At 40.5% G+C, this 21,417-nt stretch overlaps 1 protein-coding gene across 1 annotated transcript in view; it reads left to right on the top strand.

Annotated features, from left to right (window-relative positions):
- TERB1 (telomere repeat binding bouquet formation protein 1) overlaps window positions 1-21,417 on the top strand; it is a 273,372-nt gene that overhangs the window by 191,575 nt on the left and 60,380 nt on the right. The window contains exons 16-17 of the mRNA XM_053715885.1: window positions 1,790-1,954; window positions 19,107-19,181. Of these exons, the coding sequence (XP_053571860.1) occupies window positions 1,790-1,954; window positions 19,107-19,181 (240 nt within the window). The remainder of the gene's footprint in view (window positions 1-1,789; window positions 1,955-19,106; window positions 19,182-21,417) is intronic.

The raw sequence follows: 21,417 nt of genomic DNA, 5'->3' as shown, positions 1-21,417 counted from the left end.
AAACGGAGCCAGGCAGTCAGGAACAGTATTGCAGGATGCCTCAACATCAAGGCATCGCTGCAATACTGTTTGAGCGGCTGGAAGCGATCTCGATTGCTTCCAGCGCTCAGATTACCCGAGGACGTGTCAGGCACGTCCTTGGTCCATAACTGACTCCCTTTGTAGGACGTGCCTGACACGTCCTCGGTTGCCAAGCGGTTAAACATGAATTTCGTGCAGATTAAAAATATATCCTTACACTAACAAACAGGAGGGCCATTTTCCACCAAACTGACCGGTAACACAAGAATTAAGGGTTGTTGTTTAAAGCTACTGAAATCTACCTTTCTTTGTTCAGTGAAGTCAAGGCTTATCCTATTAGTGAAATGGCTTCTAATGAGTGTGATGGAAAGAAAGTGCTTAAAGGGAACTAGCTGCTGATTGGTGGCTGCACATATATGCCTGTTGTCATTGGCTTAAATGGACAGTCTACACCAGAATTTGTATTGTTTAAAAAGATAGATAAAGATAATCCCTTTATTACCTATTCCCTAGTTTTCCATAACCAACATGGTTCCATTAGTACACTTTTTACCTATGTGATTACCTTGTATCTAAGCCTCTGCAAACTTCCCCCTTATTTCAGTTCTTTTGACAGACTTGTATTTTAGCCAATCAGTGCTACCTCGTAGGTAACTCCAAGGGGCATATCTATCAAGCTCCGTATGGAGCTTGAAGCCCCGTGTTTCTGGTGAGCCTTCAAACTCGCCAGAAACACCAGTTATAAAGCAGCAGTCTAAAGACCGCTGCTTCATAACCTGTCCACCTGCTCTGAGCAGGCGAACAGACATTGCCGCAATTCAACCCAATCGAATACGATCGGGTTGATTGATACCCCCCTGCTGACGGCCGAATGGCCGTGAATCTGCAGGGGGCGGCGTTGAATACGGAGAGCGTATTGCTCTCTGCATTCAGGGAGGTCTGTCGGACCTGAGCCGCACTGTCGGATCAGGTCCGACAGACCTTTGTTAAATAGGCCCCCAAGTGTGTGACCTCAATGTTATCTATATGACACACATACACTAATGCCCTCTAGTGGTGAAAAATTGTCAAAATTAATTCAGATAAGAGGCGGCCTTCAAGGTCTAAGACATAATCATATGAGCCTACCTAGGTTTAGCTATCAACTAAGAATACCAAGAGAACAATGCAAAATTGGTGATAAAAGTAAATTGGAAAGTTGTTTAAAATGACATCCCCTATCTGAATCATGAAAGTTTATTTTGGACTAGACTGTCCCTTTAACCTGATGTGTTCAGCTAGCTCCGAGTAGTGCATTGCTTCTCCTTCAACAAAAGATACCACAAGAACAAAGCAAATTCAGTATTAGATGTAAATTGGAACGTTATTAAAAATTGTATGCTCTATATAAATCAAAGGCGTGCACAGCATTATGGTGTGCACCCAGGGAGGGGTGTCAAAAACACTTGTTTATGAAGAGTTTACCCTCTGCATGTGGGTATGAAACCTATAACAAAAGAATAATGGATCATGTGTTGATCCTTGAGAAATTGGGCAGTTTGGCTTTTTGTGAAATTTAATTCAAAGAGAAGTGGGAAGGGAAGACCACCTCTTGCAAACTATTGACTTATACAATTCTTCTCCTTAGCCAAGTGGGGAGATGATTGGTCACAAATATAGAAATGTTGCTTTTTGTCACATTATATACATAATCAAAAGTTACAGATATACATAAATGTAATTAGTGTCCATATTGATTTTCTAATGTACCTGTATGTTTATTTTAAAGGGTGCCTGAGAGATAAAGACATGAATAGCAGAAACTGCAGCACAATCCTAAAGAATTGTTTGTACCAGTGTGAACGCCACAGGGTTATACTTGAAGCGGAAGAGCAATATAAAAGAAAAATTAAGAAATTACTGTACAGCAGTGGGAGCTCCACATATGTTAATTGTAAGATTTTATATAAATACATACAGTATATATAATGATGTATTATTGTTACTATTGATTTCATTATTAATATTATTGTTATTATCACTACTAATAATAATTACTAATAATATTTATGAAGCCAAACTGTAGAAGAACGTTATTTATAATGACATCTAGTTCAGCATAATATAAAAAGCATTGGTAAAATCCATTTGCCAGAAGGATTCCAGTTAGTGTTACAACCTCATAAGTATTAAAGGTGGGAATCAGTTGTGATGTGACTCACAATACTGTCACCATGACTAAGGGCCAGTTGTCTATAGCTCTCTGCTTTGGTAAAATTATGTAAATGATCCCTTATGAGACTCTAGAAATGCAAATTTTTGCTACATCTCTCTAGTTGGTTTTCTATGCATTTCTAGGTGCACAGCACAATACAGAACTGCAAGATATGAATGTTTTGTTACATTTACAGTTTCTTCTGTTATGTGTGATCAGTCCACGGGTCATCATTACTTCTGGGATATAACTCCTCCCCAACAGGAAATGCAAGAGGATTCACCCAGCAGAGCTGCATATAGCTCCTCCCCCCTACGTCACTCCCAGTCATTCTCTTGCACCCAACGACTAGATAGGATGTGTGAGAGGACTATGGTGATTATACTTAGTTTTTATAACTTCAATCAAAAGTTTGTTATTTTACAATAGCACCGGAGCGTGTTGTTGCCTCTCTGGCAGAGTTTGAAGAAGAATCTACCAGAGTTTTTACTATGATTTTAACCGGAGTAGTTAAGATCATATTGCTGTTTCTCGGCCATCTGAGGGAGGTAAAAGCTTCAGATCAGGGGACAGCGGGCAGATGAATCTGCATTGAGGTATGTAGCAGTTTTTATTTTCTGAATGGAATTGATGAGAAAATCCTGCCATACCGTTATAATGACATGTATGTATACTCTACACTTCAGTATTCTGGGGATGGTATTTCACCGGAATTACTCTGTTAAAAGTACACTAAACCTTTTAATAGGTATTTATCATGTTAAACGTTTTTGCTGGAATGTAGAATCGTTTGCATTTTCTGAGGTACTGAGTGAATAAATATTTGGGCATTATTTTTCCACTTGGCAGTTACTTGTTTTAATTGTGACAGTTTCGTTTCTCTCTCACCGCTGTGTGTGAGGGGGAGGGGCCGTTTTTGGCGCTCTTTGCTACGCATCAAAAATTTCCAGTCAGTTACTCTTGTATTTCCTGCATGATCCGGTTCATCTCTAACAGAACTCAGGGGTCTTCAAACTTCTTTGGAGGGAGGTAGATTCTCTCAGCAGAGCTGTGAGACTTATATATTGACTGTGATTAAAAAACGTTGCTCTGTAATTTTTATTTTCAAATTTAATTATTGTTAATTTACTAATGGGAACAAACCTTTGCTAAAAGTTGTGTTGTTTTTAAGGATTGAGACTATAACTGTTTTTCAGTTCATTATTTCAACTGTCATTTAATCGTTTAGTGCTTCTTTGAGGCACAGTACGTTTTTGTTAAATAAGATTGTAACCAAGTTGCAAGTTTATTGCTAGTGTGTTAAACATGTCTGACTCAGAGGAAGATACCTGTGTCATTTGTTCCAATGCCAAGGTGGAGCCCAATAGAAATTTATGTACTAACTGTATTGATGCTACTTTAAATAAAAGCCAATCTGTACAATTTGAACAAATTTCACCAAACAGCGAGGGGAGAGTTATGCCGACTAACTCGCCTCACGTGGCAGTACCTGCATCTCCCGCCCGGGAGGTGCGTGATATTATGGCGCCTAGTACATCTGGGCGGCCATTACAGATAACATTACAAGATATGGCTACTGTTATGACTGAAGTTTTGGCTAAATTACCAGAACTAAGAGGCAAGCGTGATCACTCTGGGGTGAGAACAGAGTGCGCTGATAATACTAGGGCCATGTCTGATACTGCGTCACAACTTGCAGAGCATGAGGACGGAGAGCTTCATTCTGTGGGTGACGGTTCTGATCCAAACAGATTGGATTCAGATATTTCAAATTTTAAATTTAAATTGGAAAACCTCCGTGTATTACTAGGGGAGGTTTTAGCGGCTCTTAATGATTGTAACACTGTTGCAATACCAGAGAAATTGTGTAGGTTGGATAAATACTTTGCGGTACCGGCGAGTACTGACGTTTTTCCTATACCTAAGAGACTAACTGAAATTGTTACTAAGGAGTGGGATAGACCCGGTGTGCCGTTCTCACCCCCTCCAATATTTAGAAAGATGTTTCCAATAGACGCCACCACACGGGACTTATGGCAAACGGTCCCTAAGGTGGAGGGAGCAGTTTCTACTTTAGCTAAGCGTACCACTATCCCGGTGGAGGATAGCTGTGCTTTCTTCTGTTATGTGTGATCAGTCCACGGGTCATCATTACTTCTGGGATATAACTCCTCCCCAACAGGAAATGCAAGAGGATTCACCCAGCAGAGCTGCATATAGCTCCTCCCCTCTACGTCAGTCCCAGTCATTCTCTTGCACCCAACGACTAGATAGGATGTGTGAGAGGACTATGGTGATTATACTTAGTTTTTATGACTTCAATCAAAAGTTTGTTATTTTAAAATAGCACCGGAGCGTGTTATTACTTCTCTGGCAGAGTTTGAGGAAGAATCTGACAGAGATTTTTTACTATGATTTTAACCGGAGTCGTTAAGATCATATTGCTGTTCTCGACCATCTGAGGGAGGTAAAGGCTTCAGATCAGGGGACAGCGGGCAGATGAATCTGCATTGAGGTATGTGGCAGTTTTTATTTTCTGAATGGAATTGATGAGAAAAGCCTGCCATACCGTTAAAATGACATGTATGTATACACTTCAGTATTCTGGGGATGGTATTTCACCGGAACTACTGTGTTAAGGTCACTAATCCTTTTAATAACTATTCTCATGTTAAACGTTTTTGCTGGAATGTAGAATCGTTTACATTGCTGAGGTACTGTGTGAATAAATGTTTGGGCATTATTTTCCACTTGGCAGTTTTTTGCTTTAATTGTGACAGTTTCGTTTCTCTTCACTGCTGTGTGGGAGAGGGAGGGGCCGTTTTTGGCGCTCTTTGCTACGCATCAAAAAATTCCAGTCAGCTACTTCTATATGTCCTGCATGATCCGGTTCATCTCTGACAGATCTCAGGGGTCTTCAAACTTCTTTGAAGGGAGGTAAATTCTCTCAGCAGAGCTGTGAGAATTCTTATAGTGACTGTGTATAAAAAACGTTGTTTTGTTTTTCTTATGTACAAATTTAATTAGTGTTGTTTTTTACTAATGGGAACAAACCTTTGCTAAAAGTTGTGTTGTTTTAAAATTTGATGCAATAACTGTTTTTCAGTTCATTATTTCAACTGTCATTTAATCGTTAGTACCTCTTTGAGGCACAGTACGTTTTTTGCTAAAAAAGATTATAACCAAGTTGTAAGTTTTTTGCTAGTGTGTTAAACATGTCTGACTCAGAGGAAGATATCTGTGTCATTTGTTCCAATGCCAAGGTGGAGCCCAATAGAAATTTATGTACTAACTGTATTGATGCTACTTTAAATAAAAGTCAATCTGTACAATGTGAACAAATTTCACCAAACAGCGAGGGGAGAGTTATGCCGACTAACTCGCCTCACGCGACAGTACCTGCATCTCCCGCCCGGGAGGTGCGTGATATTTTGGCGCCTAGTACATCTGGGCGGCCATTACAGATAACATTACAAGATATGGCTACTGTTATGACTGAAGTTTTGTCTAAATTACCTGAACTAAGAGGCAAGCGTGATCACTCTGGGGTGAGAACAGAGTGCGCTGACAATGCTAGGGCCATGTCTGATACTGCGTCACAGCTCGCAGAGCATGAGGACGGAGAGCTTCATTCTGTGGGTGACGGTTCTGATCCAAACAGATTGGACTCAGATATTTCAAATTTTAAATTTAAATTGGAGAACCTCCGTGTACTACTAGGGGAGGTCTTAGCAGCTCTCAACGATTGTAACACTGTTGCAATACCAGAGAAACTGTGTAGGTTGGATAAATACTTTGCGGTACCGGCGAGTACTGACGTTTTTCCTATACCTAAGAGACTAACTGAAATTGTTACTAAGGAGTGGGATAGACCCGGTGTGCCGTTCTCACCCCCTCCAATATTTAGAAAGATGTTTCCAATAGACGCCACCACTCGGGACTTATGGCAAACGGTCCCCAAGGTGGAGGGAGCAGTTTCTACTTTAGCTAAGCGTACCACTATCCCGGTGGAGGATAGCTGTGCTTTCTCAGATCCAATGGATAAAAAATTAGAGGGTTACCTTAAGAAAATGTTTGTTCAACAAGGTTTTATATTACAACCCCTTGCATGTATCGCGCCGATTACGGCTGCGGCAGCATTTTGGATTGAGTCGCTTGAAGAGAACCTTAGTTCCTCTACGCTAGACGACATTACGGACAGGCTTAGAGTCCTTAAACTAGCTAATTCTTTCATTTCGGAGGCCGTAGTACATTTAACCAAACTTACGGCTAAGAACTCAGGATTCGCCATACAGGCACGCAGGGCACTGTGGCTAAAATCCTGGTCAGCTGATGTTACTTCTAAGTCCAAATTACTTAATATACCTTTCAAGGGGCAGTCCTTATTCGGGCCCGGTTTGAAAGAAATTATCGCTGACATTACGGGAGGTAAGGGCCACGCCCTACCTCAAGACAAGGCCAAAGCTAAGGCTAGACAGTCTAATTTTCGTCCCTTTCGGAATTTCAAAACAGGAGCAGCATCAACCTCCACTGCACCAAAACAGGAAGGAGCTGTTGCTCGTTACAGGCAAGGCTGGAAGCCTAACCAGTCCTGGAACAAAAGCAAGCAGGCCAGGAAACCTGCTGCTGCCCCAAAGACAGCATGAACCGAGAGCCCCCGATCCGGGACCGGATCTAGTAGGGGGCAGACTCTCTCTCTTCGCCCAGGCCTGGGCAAGAGATGTTCAGGATCCCTGGGCACTAGAGATCATATCTCAGGGATACCTTCTAGACTTCAAATTATCTCCCCCAAGAGGGAGATTTCATCTGTCAAGGTTGTCAACAAACCAGATAAAGAAAGAAGCGTTTCTACGCTGCGTACAAGATCTGTTAACAATGGGAGTGATCCATCCGGTTCCGTGGTCGGAACAAGGACAAGGGTTCTACTCAAACCTGTTTGTGGTTCCCAAAAAAGAGGGAACTTTCAGGCCAATCTTAGATTTAAAGACTCTAAACAAATTCCTAAGAGTTCCATCGTTCAAAATGGAAACTATTCGGACAATTTTACCCATGATCCAAGAGGGTCAGTACATGACCACAGTGGATTTAAAGGATGCTTACCTTCACATACCGATCCACAAAGATCATCACCGGTATCTAAGGTTTGCCTTCTTAGACAGGCACTACCAGTTTGTAGCTCTTCCATTCGGATTGGCTACGGCTCCAAGAATCTTCACAAAGGTTCTGGGTGCCCTTCTAGCGGTACTAAGACCGCGAGGGATTTCGGTAGCTCCGTACCTAGACGACATTCTAATACAAGCTTCAAGCTTTCAAACTGCCAAGTCTCATACAGAGTTAGTTCTGGCATTTCTAAGGTCGCATGGATGGAAAGTGAACGAAAAGAAGAGTTCTCTCTTTCCTCTCACAAGAGTTCCATTCTTGGGGACTCTTATAGATTCTGTAGAAATGAAGATTTACCTGACAGAAGACAGGTTAACAAAACTTCAAAATGCATGCCGCGTCCTTCATTCCATTCAACACCCGTCAGTAGCTCAATGCATGGAGGTGATCGGCTTAATGGTAGCGGCAATGGACATAGTACCTTTTGCACGCCTACACCTCAGACCGCTGCAACTATGCATGCTAAGTCAGTGGAATGGGGATTACTCAGATTTGTCCCCTACTCTGAATCTGAATCAAGAGACCAGAAATTCTCTTCTATGGTGGCTTCATCGGCCACACCTGTCCAGGGGAATGCCATTCAGCAGGCCAGACTGGACAATTGTAACAACAGACGCCAGCCTACTAGGTTGGGGCGCTGTCTGGAATTCTCTGAAGGCTCAGGGACTATGGAATCAGGAGGAGAGTCTCCTTCCAATAAACATTCTGGAATTGAGAGCAGTTCTCAATGCCCTTCTGGCTTGGCCCCAGTTAATAACTCGGGGGTTCATCAGGTTTCAGTCGGACAACATCACGACTGTAGCTTACATCAACCATCAGGGAGGGACAAGAAGCTCCCTAGCAATGATGGAAGTATCAAAGATAATTCGCTGGGCAGAGTCTCACTCTTGCCACCTGTCAGCAATCCACATCCCGGGAGTGGAGAACTGGGAGGCGGATTTCTTGAGTCGCCAGACTCTTCATCCGGGGGAGTGGGAACTTCATCCGGAGGTCTTTGCCCAAATACTTCGACGTTGGGGCAAACCAGAGATAGATCTCATGGCGTCTCGCCAGAACGCCAAACTTCCTCGCTACGGGTCCAGATCCAGGGATCCGGGAGCAGTTCTGATAGATGCTTTGACAGCACCTTGGAACTTCAGGATGGCTTATGTGTTTCCACCCTTCCCGCTGCTTCCTCGATTGATTGCCAAAATCAAACAGGAGAGAGCATCAGTAATTCTAATAGCACCTGCTTGGCCACGCAGGACTTGGTATGCAGATCTAGTGGACATGTCATCCTGTCCGCCTTGGTCTCTACCTCTGAGACAGGACCTTCTGATACAGGGTCCATTCAAACATCAAAATCTAACTTCTCTGAAGCTGACTGCTTGGAAATTGAACGCTTGATTTTATCAAAACGTGGTTTTTCTGAGTCGGTTATTGATACCCTGATTCAGGCTAGGAAGCCTGTTACCAGAAGGATTTACCATAAAATATGGCGGAAATACCTATACTGGTGCGAATCCAAAGGTTACTCCTGGAGTAAGGTTAGGATCGCTAGGATATTGTCTTTTCTACAAGAAGGTTTAGAAAAGGGTTTATCAGCTAGTTCATTAAAGGGACAGATTTCAGCTCTGTCCATCTTGTTACACAGACGTCTGTCAGAAAATCCAGACGTCCAGTCCTTTTGTCAGGCTTTAGCTAGGATCAAGCCTGTGTTTAAAGCTGTTGCTCCACCATGGAGTTTAAACTTAGTTCTTAACGTTTTTACAGGGTGTTCCGTTTGAACCCCTTCATTCCATTGATATAAAAATGTTATCTTGGAAAGTTCTGTTTTTAATGGCTATTTCCTCGGCTCGAAGAGTCTCTGAGTTATCAGCCTTACATTGTGATTCCCCTTATCTGATTTTTCACTCAGACAAGGTAGTTCTGCGTACTAAACCTGGGTTCTTACCTAAGGTAGTCACTAACAGGAACATCAATCAAGAGATTGTTGTCCCATCCTTGTGTCCAAATCCTTCTTCAAAGAAGGAACGTCTTTTACACAATCTGGATGTAGTTCGTGCCCTCAAGTTCTACTTGCAGGCAACTAAAGATTTTCGCCAAACTTCTTCCTTGTTTGTCGTTTACTCTGGACAGAGGAGAGGTCAAAAAGCTTCTGCTACCTCTCTCTCTTTTTGGCTTCGTAGCATAATACGTTTAGCCTATGAGACTGCTGGACAGCAGCCTCCTGAAAGAATTACAGCTCACTCCACTAGAGCTGTGGCTTCCACTTGGGCCTTTAAGAATGAGGCCTCTGTTGAACAGATTTGCAAGGCTGCAACTTGGTCTTCGCTTCATACTTTTTCCAAATTTTACAAATTTGACACTTTTGCTTCTTCGGAGGCTATTTTTGGGAGAAAGGTTCTTCAGGCAGTGGTTCCTTCTGTATAATGAGCCTGCCTATCCCTCCCGTCATCCGTGTACTTTTGCTTTGGTATTGGTATCCCAGAAGTAATGATGACCCGTGGACTGATCACACATAACAGAAGAAAACATAATTTATGCTTACCTGATAAATTCCTTTCTTCTGTTGTGTGATCAGTCCACGGCCCGCCCTGTTTTAAGGCAGGTAAATATCTTTTAAATTATACTCCAGTCACCACTTCACCCTTGGTTACTCCTTTCTCGTTGTTTCTTGGTCGAATGACTGGGACTGACGTAGAGGGGAGGAGCTATATGCAGCTCTGCTGGGTGAATCCTCTTGCATTTCCTGTTGGGGAGGAGTTATATCCCAGAAGTAATGATGACCCGTGGACTGATCACACAACAGAAGAAAGGAATTTATCAGGTAAGCATAAATTATGTTTTTTCAGATCCAATGGATAAAAAATTAGAGGGTTACCTTAAGAAAATGTTTGTTCAACAAGGTTTTATATTGCAACCCCTTGCATGCATCGCGCCGATTACGGCTGCGGCAGCATTTTGGATTGAGTCTCTGGAAGAGAACCTTAGTTCATCTACACTGGACGACATTACGGACAGGCTTAGAGTCCTTAAACTAGCTAATTCATTCATTTCGGAGGCCGTAGTACATTTAACCAAACTTACGGCTAAGAACTCAGGATTCGCCATTCAGGCACGTAGAGCGCTGTGGCTAAAATCCTGGTCAGCTGATGTAACTTCTAAGTCCAAATTACTTAATATTCCTTTCAAGGGGCAAACTTTATTTGGGCCCGGTTTGAAAGAAATTATCGCTGACATTACAGGAGGTAAGGGCCACGCCCTGCCTCAAGACAAAGCCAAAGCTAAGGCTAGACAGTCTAATTTTCGTCCCTTTCGGAATTTCAAAACAGGAGCAGCATCAACTTCCACTGCACCAAAACAGGAAGGAGCTGTTGCTCGTTACAGACAAGGCTGGAAACCTAACCAGTCCTGGAACAAGGGCAAGCAGGCCAGGAAACCTGCTGCTGCCCCAAAGACAGCATGAACCGAAGGCCCCCGATCCGGGACCGGGTCTAGTGGGGGGCAGACTCTCTCTCTTCGCCCAGGCTTGGGCAAGAGATGTTCAGGATCCCTGGGCGCTAGAGATCATATCTCAGGGATACCTTCTAGACTTCAAATTCTCTCCCCCAAGAGGGAGATTTCATCTGTCAAGGTTGTCAACAAACCAGATAAAGAAAGAAGCGTTTCTACGCTGTGTACAAGATCTGTTATTAATGGGAGTGATCCATCCGGTTCCGCGGTCGGAACAAGGACAAGGGTTTTACTCAAACCTGTTTGTGGTTCCCAAAAAAGAGGGAACTTTCAGGTCAATCTTGGATTTAAAGATCCTAAACAAATTCCTAAGAGTTCCATCGTTCAAAATGGAAACTATTCGGACAATCTTACCCATGATACAAAAGGGTCAGTACATGACCACAGTGGATTTAAAGGATGCTTACCTTCACATACCGATTCACAAAGATCATTACCGGTATCTAAGGTTTGCCTTCTTAGACAGGCATTACCAGTTTGTAGCTCTTCCATTCGGATTGGCTACGGCTCCAAGAATCTTCACAAAGGTTCTGGGTGCCCTTCTGGCGGTACTAAGACCGCGAGGAATTTCGGTAGCTCCGTACCTAGACGACATTCTGATACAAGCTTCAAGCTTTCAAACTGCCAAGTCTCATACAGAGTTAGTTCTGGCATTTCTAAGGTCGCATGGATGGAAAGTGAACGAAAAGAAGAGTTCTCTTTTTCCTCTCACAAGAGTTCCGTTCTTGGGGACTCTTATAGATTCTGTAGAAATGAAGATTTATCTGACAGAAGACAGATTAACAAAGCTTCTAAATGCATGCCGTGTCCTTCATTCCATTCAACTCCCGTCAGTAGCTCAATGCATGGAGGTGATCGGCTTAATGGTAGCAGCAATGGACATAGTTCCCTTTGCACGTCTACATCTCAGACCGCTGCAATTGTGCATGCTGAGTCAGTGGAATGGGGATTACTCAGACTTGTCCCCTACTCTGAATCTGGATCAAGAGACCAGAAACTCTCTTCTATGGTGGCTTTCTCGGCCACATCTGTCCAGGGGGATGCCATTCAGCAGGCCGGACTGGACAATTGTAACAACAGACGCCAGCCTACTAGGTTGGGGCGCTGTCTGGAATTCTCTGAAGGCTCAGGGACAATGGAAGCAGGAGGAAAGTCTCCTGCCAATAAACATTCTGGAATTGAGAGCAGTTCTCCATGCCCTTCTGGCTTGGCCCCAGTTAAAAACTCGGGGGTTCATCAGGTTTCAATCGGACAACATCACGACTGTAGCTTACATCAACCATCAAGGAGGGACAAGAAGCTCCCTAGCAATGATAGAAGTATCAAAGATAATTCGCTGGGCAGAGTCTCACTCTTGCCACCTGTCAGCAATCCACATCCCGGGAGTGGAGAACTGGGAGGCGGATTTCTTGAGTCGCCAGACTTTTCATCCGGGGGAGTGGGAACTTCATCCGGAGGTCTTTGCCCAAATACTTCGACGTTGGGGCAAACCAGAGATAGATCTCATGGCGTCTCGCCAGAACGCCAAACTTCCTCACTACGGGTCCAGATCCAGGGATCCGGGAGCGGTTCTGATAGATGCTTTGACAGCACCTTGGAACTTCGGGATGGCTTATGTGTTTCCACCCTTCCCGCTGCTTCCTCGATTGATTGCCAAAATCAAACAGGAGAGAGCATCAGTGATTCTAATAGCGCCTGCATGGCCACGCAGGACTTGGTATGCAGATCTAGTGGACATGTCATCCTGTCCGCCTTGGTCTCTACCTCTAAGACAGGACCTTCTGATACAGGGTCCATTCAAACATCAAAATCTAACTTCTCTGAAGCTGACTGCTTGGAAATTGAACGCTTGATTTTATCAAAACGTGGTTTTTCTGAGTCGGTTATTGATACCCTGATACAGGCTAGGAAGCCTGTTACCAGAAGGATTTACCATAAGATATGGCGTAAATACCTATACTGGTGCGAATCCAAAGGTTACTCCTGGAGTAAGGTTAGGATTCCTAGGATAATGTCCTTTCTACAAGAAGGTTTAGAAAAGGGTTTATCGGCTAGCTCATTAAAGGGACAGATCTCAGCTCTGTCCATCTTGTTACACAGGCGTCTGTCAGAAAATCCAGACGTCCAGGCCTTTTGTCAGGCTTTAGCTAGGATCAAGCCTGTGTTTAAAGCTGTTGCTCCGCCATGGAGTTTAAACTTAGTTCTTAACGTTTTACAGGGTGTTCCGTTTGAACCCCTTCATTCCATTGATATAAAATTGTTATCTTGGAAAGTTCTGTTTTTAATGGCTATTTCCTCGGCTCGAAGAGTCTCTGAGTTATCAGCCTTACATTGTGATTCTCCTTATCTGATCTTTCACTCAGACAAGGTAGTTCTGCGTACTAAACCTGGGTTCTTACCTAAGGTAGTCACTAACAGGAATATCAATCAAGAGATTGTTGTTCCATCCTTGTGTCCAAATCCTTCTTCAAAGAAGGAACGTCTTCTACACAATCTGGATGTAGTTCGTGCCCTCAAGTTCTACTTGCAGGCAACTAAAGATTTTCGCCAAACTTCTTCCCTGTTTGTCGTTTATTCTGGACAGAGGAGAGGTCAAAAAGCTTCTGCTACCTCTCTCTCTTTTTGGCTTCGTAGCATAATACGTTTAGCCTATGAGACTGCTGGACAGCAGCCGCCTGAAAGAATTACAGCTCATTCCACTAGAGCTGTAGCTTCCACTTGGGCCTTTAAGAATGAGGCCTCTGTTGAACAGATTTGCAAGGCTGCAACTTGGTCTTCGCTTCATACTTTTTCCAAATTTTACAAATTTGACACTTTTGCTTCTTCGGAGGCTATTTTTGGGAGAAAGGTTCTTCAGGCAGTGGTTCCTTCTGTATAATGAGCCTGCCTATCCCTCCCGTCATCCGTGTACTTTTGCTTTGGTATTGGTATCCCAGAAGTAATGATGACCCGTGGACTGATCACACATAACAGAAGAAAACATAATTTATGCTTACCTGATAAATTCCTTTCTTCTGTTGTGTGATCAGTCCACGGCCCGCCCTGTTTTAAGGCAGGTAAATATCTTTTAAATTATACTCCAGTCACCACTTCACCCTTGGTTTCTCCTTTCTCGTTGATTCTTGGTCGAATGACTGGGAGTGACGTAGGGGGGAGGAGCTATATGCAGCTCTGCTGGGTGAATCCTCTTGCATTTCCTGTTGGGGAGGAGTTATATCCCAGAAGTAATGATGACCCGTGGACTGATCACACAACAGAAGAAAGGAATTTATCAGGTAAGCATAAATTATGTTTTTTGCTTTTTATTTTAAATTATTTTAGACTTCAGATTTTGTCCTTACAGTTGTATTACATTTAGGCTTTGCATCTTCTATTTTGTATTTTAATGCATTTAGAATTTGTATACCGCAATGATCATAACTCCCAACCGCCCCACATCCTGCTTCCTGTCCGAGTTCTGTTCTGCCCCTGTGAATTCTGCACTATCAGACCCCATGTCAAAATTTTACAGAGAATCATTGCGTTGCCCTCTTTTTTAATAAAAGGCCAATCTGTTAGCTATGCATTTAATTGTTTGCTTTAATAATTAAAAGAAGTATGAAAAAATTGTGATATGAAAGCCATATTTATTCCACTGCAGCACAATCATATATATTTTTTAATCAAAATTACTCTATCGTTCTTAAAGGGACAGTCAAGTAAAAAAAAAAACTTTCATGATTTAAATAGGGCGTGTAATTTTAAACAACTTTCCAATTTACTTTAATTACCAATTTTGCTTTGTTCTTTTGGAATTCTTAGTTGAAAGCTAAACCTAGGAGGTTTATATGCTAATTTCTTAGACCTTGAAGGCCTCCTCTAATTTGAAAGCATTTTGACAGTTTTTCACCACTAGAGGGTGTTAGTTCATGTGTTTCATATAGATAACATTGAGCTCAGGCACGTGAAGCTCCTAGGAGTCAGCACTGATTGGCTAAAAATGCAAGTCTGTCAAAAGAACTGAAATAAAGGGGCAGTTTACAGAGGCATATATACAAGGTAATCACAGAGGTAAAAAGTGTATTTCTATAACAGTGTTGGTTATGCAAAACTGGGGAATGGGTAATAAAGGGATTATCTACCTTTTTAAACAACAAAAATTCTGGTGTTTACTGTCCCTTTAAATTTGACATTTAGGTTGTGGCCAATCCACACTTTTTTTTATAAAGGGGCATTAAATTTAAATTTAATTCCATGTATAGGCTAGATTACAAGTCGCCAAAAAAAATTCATTTCTATTTGCGTTGTGCGTCATTTTTGGTGCCAAATATTTTAGTTATTTTACCCACTTCCGTTATGCTTTTGCTCTCTTTATATTCTAGAGGGCTATGCTGTTTGCTTTTCTGTAATCCAAAAAACAGAGAGGCGCCAACATGTATACATCAGTAGATCATGAAAAGGAATATTACATAAGTAAGCACAGGGTACTCACATTTACGAAGATCACACCAATGTGCTTGTGGACACAGGATGGTTATCACACCTAACCAGCTAACTGTTCCTCGGCACTGGAACCAGAAGATGTTTTACAGGCAAACCGACAGTCCGTCTGTTAAGGTAGGGAAATGCTCAAGGTAGAAAGTTCAGGCAGCAGTATCATATAAAATATTTATTGTAAAAATCCAACAACAAAGATAAAAGATACCATAAAACTACTCTACTCCAACGAGCAATTTAAAAGCATGTATCAATCTTGCAATGCGTTTCTCGGCTCTAAGGCCGTTTCATCAGGTATAACTAAACTTTTAATATCACTGACTTATATAGCCAAACACTACCAAACATTGTAAAAACCTCCCACATGTGGGAGTAGAGTACGGACCTTGTTCGTTCATGTTAATAGATTCAAATGGATAGTCTATTTAAAAATCGCATCGAACAAAAAATCTATACATGTAATGTGTTGCCACTACCTATGTGAATCTACCACTAATGAACAATAATATAAAGATAAACATAAGTGAGTGGTAATAATGAGTTTAACATGTGAGGTTATGCTACATTGTAACGCTACACTAGTATAATGTATATGATTACACTACACTGTGACATAGCTACTAGCAAACTTGCCTCTTTAGCCCCATATGGACAAATATCTCCTAAATAAATATGTATATACATAATATATATAGAAATATATATATGGAAAAGTGAGATTTCAAGCTTGCGGCATTGCACATAATGTGATAACAAGAATGAGATAGTGTAATCTCACTTTTTCATATATATATTTCTGTATATAAATATTTATTTAGGAGATATTTGTCCATATGGGGCTAAAGAGGCCAGTATGTAGATAGCAGTCACTGGTATTTTTACAATAGGAAGAGTATAACATGCATGATAGGGGCAGTTAATTGGACATGTTTCTACACATATATATATATATATATATTTATCTTTTTGATATATTATTACCCTAGATATCGTTATCATTTCTTTTTATGTGAGGCTTACTTTTCCAAGTATTTAGTTCTTTTCTTGAGGATTTATAAGTGTATAGTATATATGTATTTTTATTTTGTTATTATTTGGTATCCATTTGCCCCAGTGGTCTGTATTATTGTTTCCTGACAGATCCACGTTTGCTAGTAGCTATGTCACAGTGTATTGTAATCATATACATTATACTAATGTAGCGTTACAATGTAGCATAGCCTCACATGTTAAACTCATTATTACCACTCACTTATGTTTATGTTTATATGATTGTTCATTAGTGGTAGACTCACATAGGTAGTGGCAACACATTACATGTATAGATCTTTTGTTCAATGTGATTTTTAAATAGACTATCCGTTTGAATCTATTAACATGAATGAACAGGTGTTGAATACACACTAACTCTTAGGAGGGCAGGGATTGATCCGTACTCTACTCCCACATGTGGGAGGTTTTTACAATGTTTGGTAGTGTTTGGCTATATAAGTCAGTGATATTAAAAGTTTAGTTATGCCTGATGAAACGGCCTTAGAGCCGAGAAATGCGTTGCAAGATTGATACATGCTTTTAAATTGCTCATTGGAGTAGAATAGTTTTATGGTATCTTTTATCTTTGTTGTTGTTTTTTTACAATAAATATTTTATATGATACTGCTGCCTGAACTTTCTACCTTGAGCATTTCCCTACCTTAACAGACGGACTGTCGGTTTGCCTGTAAGACATCTTCTGGTTCCCGTGCTGGGGAACAGTTAGCTGTTTAGCTGTGATAACCACCCTGTGTCCACAAGCACATTGGTGTGCTCTTCGTAAATGTGAGTACCCTGTGCTTACTTATGTGGTATTCCTTTTCATGATCTACTGATGTACACATGTTGGCGCCACTCTGTTTTTTTGGATTACTTTTTAGAGCTGCTACCTGTGAAGGAGAAGGGAAAGTGCAGCCTGTGCCGTATCTCATATTCCTTGATTCTACAACCAACAGCATTACAGCTCATTTTGCGACAATTAAATTGACTTTTGCATGGTTGTGTACTTAGGAACATGTTGTTGAATGATTTTATATCAGTATCTCTGTATGAATACTGTTTATTGAGAGTCCTATTTAGCATATGCATTTTTTCCATTCCTGAAACTGCTATATGAGGAAATTGGATATTTGTTTAAATCTTATTTTCTCTTTTACATTTTTGCAAAAATGTCTGTCTGACACTGCCTCAGAAGCTACTGTAGGAAACATGCTGCCTGAACACAGTTCTACCAAAGCTAAGTGTATCTGTTGTAAGCAAGCTGAGATTGCGGATCAGGTCCGCAAGACCTCGCTAAATGCGGAGAGCAATACGCTCTCCGCATTTAACATTGCACCAGCAGCTCACAAGAGCTGCTGGTGCAACTCCGCCCCCTGCTGACTCGCGTCCGCCAGCAGGGAGGTGTCAATCAACCCGATCGTATTCGATCGGGTTGATTTCAGGCGATTCCTGACCGTCTGCTCAGAGCAGGCGGACAGGGTTATGGAGCAGCGGTCTTTAGACCGCTGCTTCATAAGTTGTGTTTCTGGCGAGTCTGAAGACTCGCCAGAAACACGGCCCTTCAAGCTCCATACGGAGCTTGATAAATGGGGCTGTATATCTCCGGCTATACTATGTAACAGTTGTCATGATAAGCTATCCCGACATTCTGATGTTCAAATAGAAGAAAATGTTTTTGTTTTTTTTAAATGTATATTTCTATATATATACAGTATATATCTGATGCTGTTTTTGTAAAATATATATCTTACCTATATATCTATATGAATATATACAGATATATAGGAATAGCTATTTTAAAAATGTTAGGAACATTTTCTACTATGTTTAGAACACTGAAATGTAAAATATTTGCAGTAAATATACAGTATAACATATTAAATATCAATATTGAATAAAAATACATGTTTAAAGGTATATATCTATTCAAACTTCTTGTCATATACCATTTAATCCTCATAAAATATTTGAATTAATAGGTATTGATATTAATAATGTTTATTAGATCGTGTATATATGAGTGTTATTTTAGTCCTCCTAACCCTTTACACAAGGTCTTCAGTCACGCTAATTCGACAAGCACAATTTAACTTTCAACTTGTAATACGCATGCAAGTTAGTGCGGTCACGATATTGAAATATTGCAACAGTGATAATGTTAGCGCATCCCTTGTAATCTAGCCCATAATGTTTAATTAAGTACAGTGAAAAAAACTTCCCACGTTTATCATTTATTTTACCAACGCTTTCTTGCTTTATTTTTTCGCTACCCTCAGACAGTTGAAGTACATTCCATGGAATTTAGAACCCTGATCCTCCTAAATGCTGTGCTATGATGGTTTAATATGTGCGGGAGCTCATTGATACTGGTTTCTTACTGGCCACAGCAAAGGAGATGGCATAAGCAATATTTAAAAGGCTTTTAAAGGCAGATGTTTTGCAACAGTCATTCATTTCTGATACATATATGTAAGAAATACTTTAATGACCCTTTTAAAACAAATCATTTTATAAAAAAAATTTACTTATACACCTTTAATAACATCACCCATATACAGAGGTACATGCTCTGACTGACTAAACACATTTTAATAATTTTTCAGTATCCCTTAAGAGTATCCTCTCGTTTAAGACCATTAGACTAATGTATTCATTGTTTAAATATTCATATCTGTGTAAGCTAAAATTATGTTTTCTTGAGTTTGTACTTTTTTTTACAATTTTATAGATAAGCAGCTTACACCTCTTACAAAGGGAGGGATGGATTATGAGTCGTTTCTTCAAAGGAAAGCACAACCCAACAGTAAGTATCATTTATTTTTTTAATTATTTGGGGACAAAACGAAAAATTAACCCTTGGATAGAAATCACACTGAGTTCTGTAATTAGCTCCTTCACAGAAATGCTTGTGCACTGATAAATGTAGACAGTGTATACTGTCTGCATTTAGCGATGTCGAGCGGACATGATTCGCTATAGCAAATCATGTCCATTCAACATTTAATAAATCTACCCCAATGTATCTAGCACATTACCTCCTAGACCTGACACTTTTTTTCTGCATTTACTTCTATTGAGGAATACGTGAACGAGCACGCAATATTCTAACTTCAGTTTTTTGCACTTGTCGAGTTAGCAGAAAAGAGAAAACAGTTTACTTTCAACTCATAATACGAGCGCTACCCGACATGTGCAAAAAGCTTACTTCAATTAACACTCAAGCGAAAGTATTAATTTGCGCTCCACTCTTAAGCTGGCCCTATATTCATTAACCCAATAACTGCTGCAACATACAGAACAGTGATTTATCTACCTCCTCACATTAGCAGCAGATCCATCTCTCTCACCCTTTACCTATAACATGTAAACAGTGGTACAGTCGGAGTTCTCAGCAGGTGAATCACAAGAAAGGGTCTGCACTACAAAATGTTTCAACGTGTCATTGTATTTGAATTACCATAATTTAATATTAAGGATTATGTCTTGAAAAATGTACTAACTAATTCTGCTAATATCAAGAAAAAAAATCATAGTACATTAAAGGGACATAAAAAAGCAACAACAACAAAAGTCTAACGTGTTAGAGCATTTTATTATTGCACTATTGTTTACATGTAGCTATGGGGTTGATTCCAATCCCTCAGATCCCATTTATAATCGTTTTTTCGGTTCCCAACTGGTGATTTTAAATTTTGAGTGATCATGATCCAAGAGATAACAACATTTGGATCTGAGCAAATAGAGGGAAAATCGCCAATATGATGCATGGACAGAAACAGCTTTGGTGATCACAGTCCTTCCGAACACAAATTAAAGTGATTGTAAACTTAAACTATTCTTTCAACAATATTTTTAATAAAAAAGTAAATGGTGGGCACTTTCATTGATCAAAATCATTGAAGACCCTAAAATATATAAATAATTAGCCTTTCATTTTGTTATACATTCCGCCGTTCAAGTTTACAATCACTTTAACCAGCACATATCGACCACCAAATGGCCACATCAAATTCAACACACAAAGTGTAAAGAATGAACACCCCAAAAATTAACTATAATATTAACTACAATAACAATATAGGGCAACCATAGATGCATGCATGGACTCAAAAAACAAGATACCACTGCCCATGCTAACATCACTGATGGCCATTTTTTATGACAATTAAAGAACCAAAAATAACAAATAATGTTGAATACATCATCAACATCAATGTAATGTTAAATAAGAAATAAACATATTTGTAATATATCAACTAATGCAAAATCAATACAGGTAATAATACCAATTTCTATCTATCAGCAATTGACAGTAAAAAATAATTTTAAGGTTAAAATATAAAATTAATTCAATTTCATTGCAACACACACATGAAATACATTAACCCTATTAAAATAATATAAAAGCAACCAATCAATGTAGGGCTGTATGCATAGTTTGTATGTGGAGAGTTGCCAATGCAGAGAAATAGAAGAATGTCAGGAGAGAATGCTTACCCAGCAGGATGAATGGCCTGGTCATTTGTTGAGAGCTGTTGATCAGGAGAGAGTACAAGGGGGTGAGGCCGGCCATTACAGAGAGGTTGGGAGGCTTGGTGAATTAGCCAGACAAGAGAGCATGGGAGGCCTAGTATGTTGGTGAAAGCTACTGGCCAGCCTTGAGAGCAGGAGAGATTGGGAGCCCCTGGACAACAAAAATATATAAAGATGTCCCCTACAATAATACATCAGATGGTTTTACTTCAGGGATTGAGGGACAATGAAATAAAAGAGAGGTACTGCTTAATATAGGAAAGTCTTCTTGATCTATACAGCCTCATTGAGTATGACTTGGAGCCACTGTCCCACTATAATAGGGCATTACCCATTTTATGTTACACACATTTCTTGGCCTCTGGTAGTTTTCATACCATACAGGGGCGTCATCAGTGGAATGTTGCTTTCAACCATCTCTAAGGTGCTGGTACATTACCTAACTGTCCTCTGCACTGGCTGCCACAGGTTTGTTTCATTTTTCTAAACTCCAGAGGCTTGACATA

The sequence above is a fragment of the Bombina bombina genome, chromosome 1 (assembly GCF_027579735.1).
Source record: "Bombina bombina isolate aBomBom1 chromosome 1, aBomBom1.pri, whole genome shotgun sequence".
In the NCBI taxonomy this organism is placed as follows: Eukaryota; Metazoa; Chordata; class Amphibia; order Anura; family Bombinatoridae; genus Bombina; species Bombina bombina.
The sequence above is the reverse complement of the archived record's forward strand: the minus strand, read 5'-3'. Positions and strand labels throughout refer to the sequence as shown.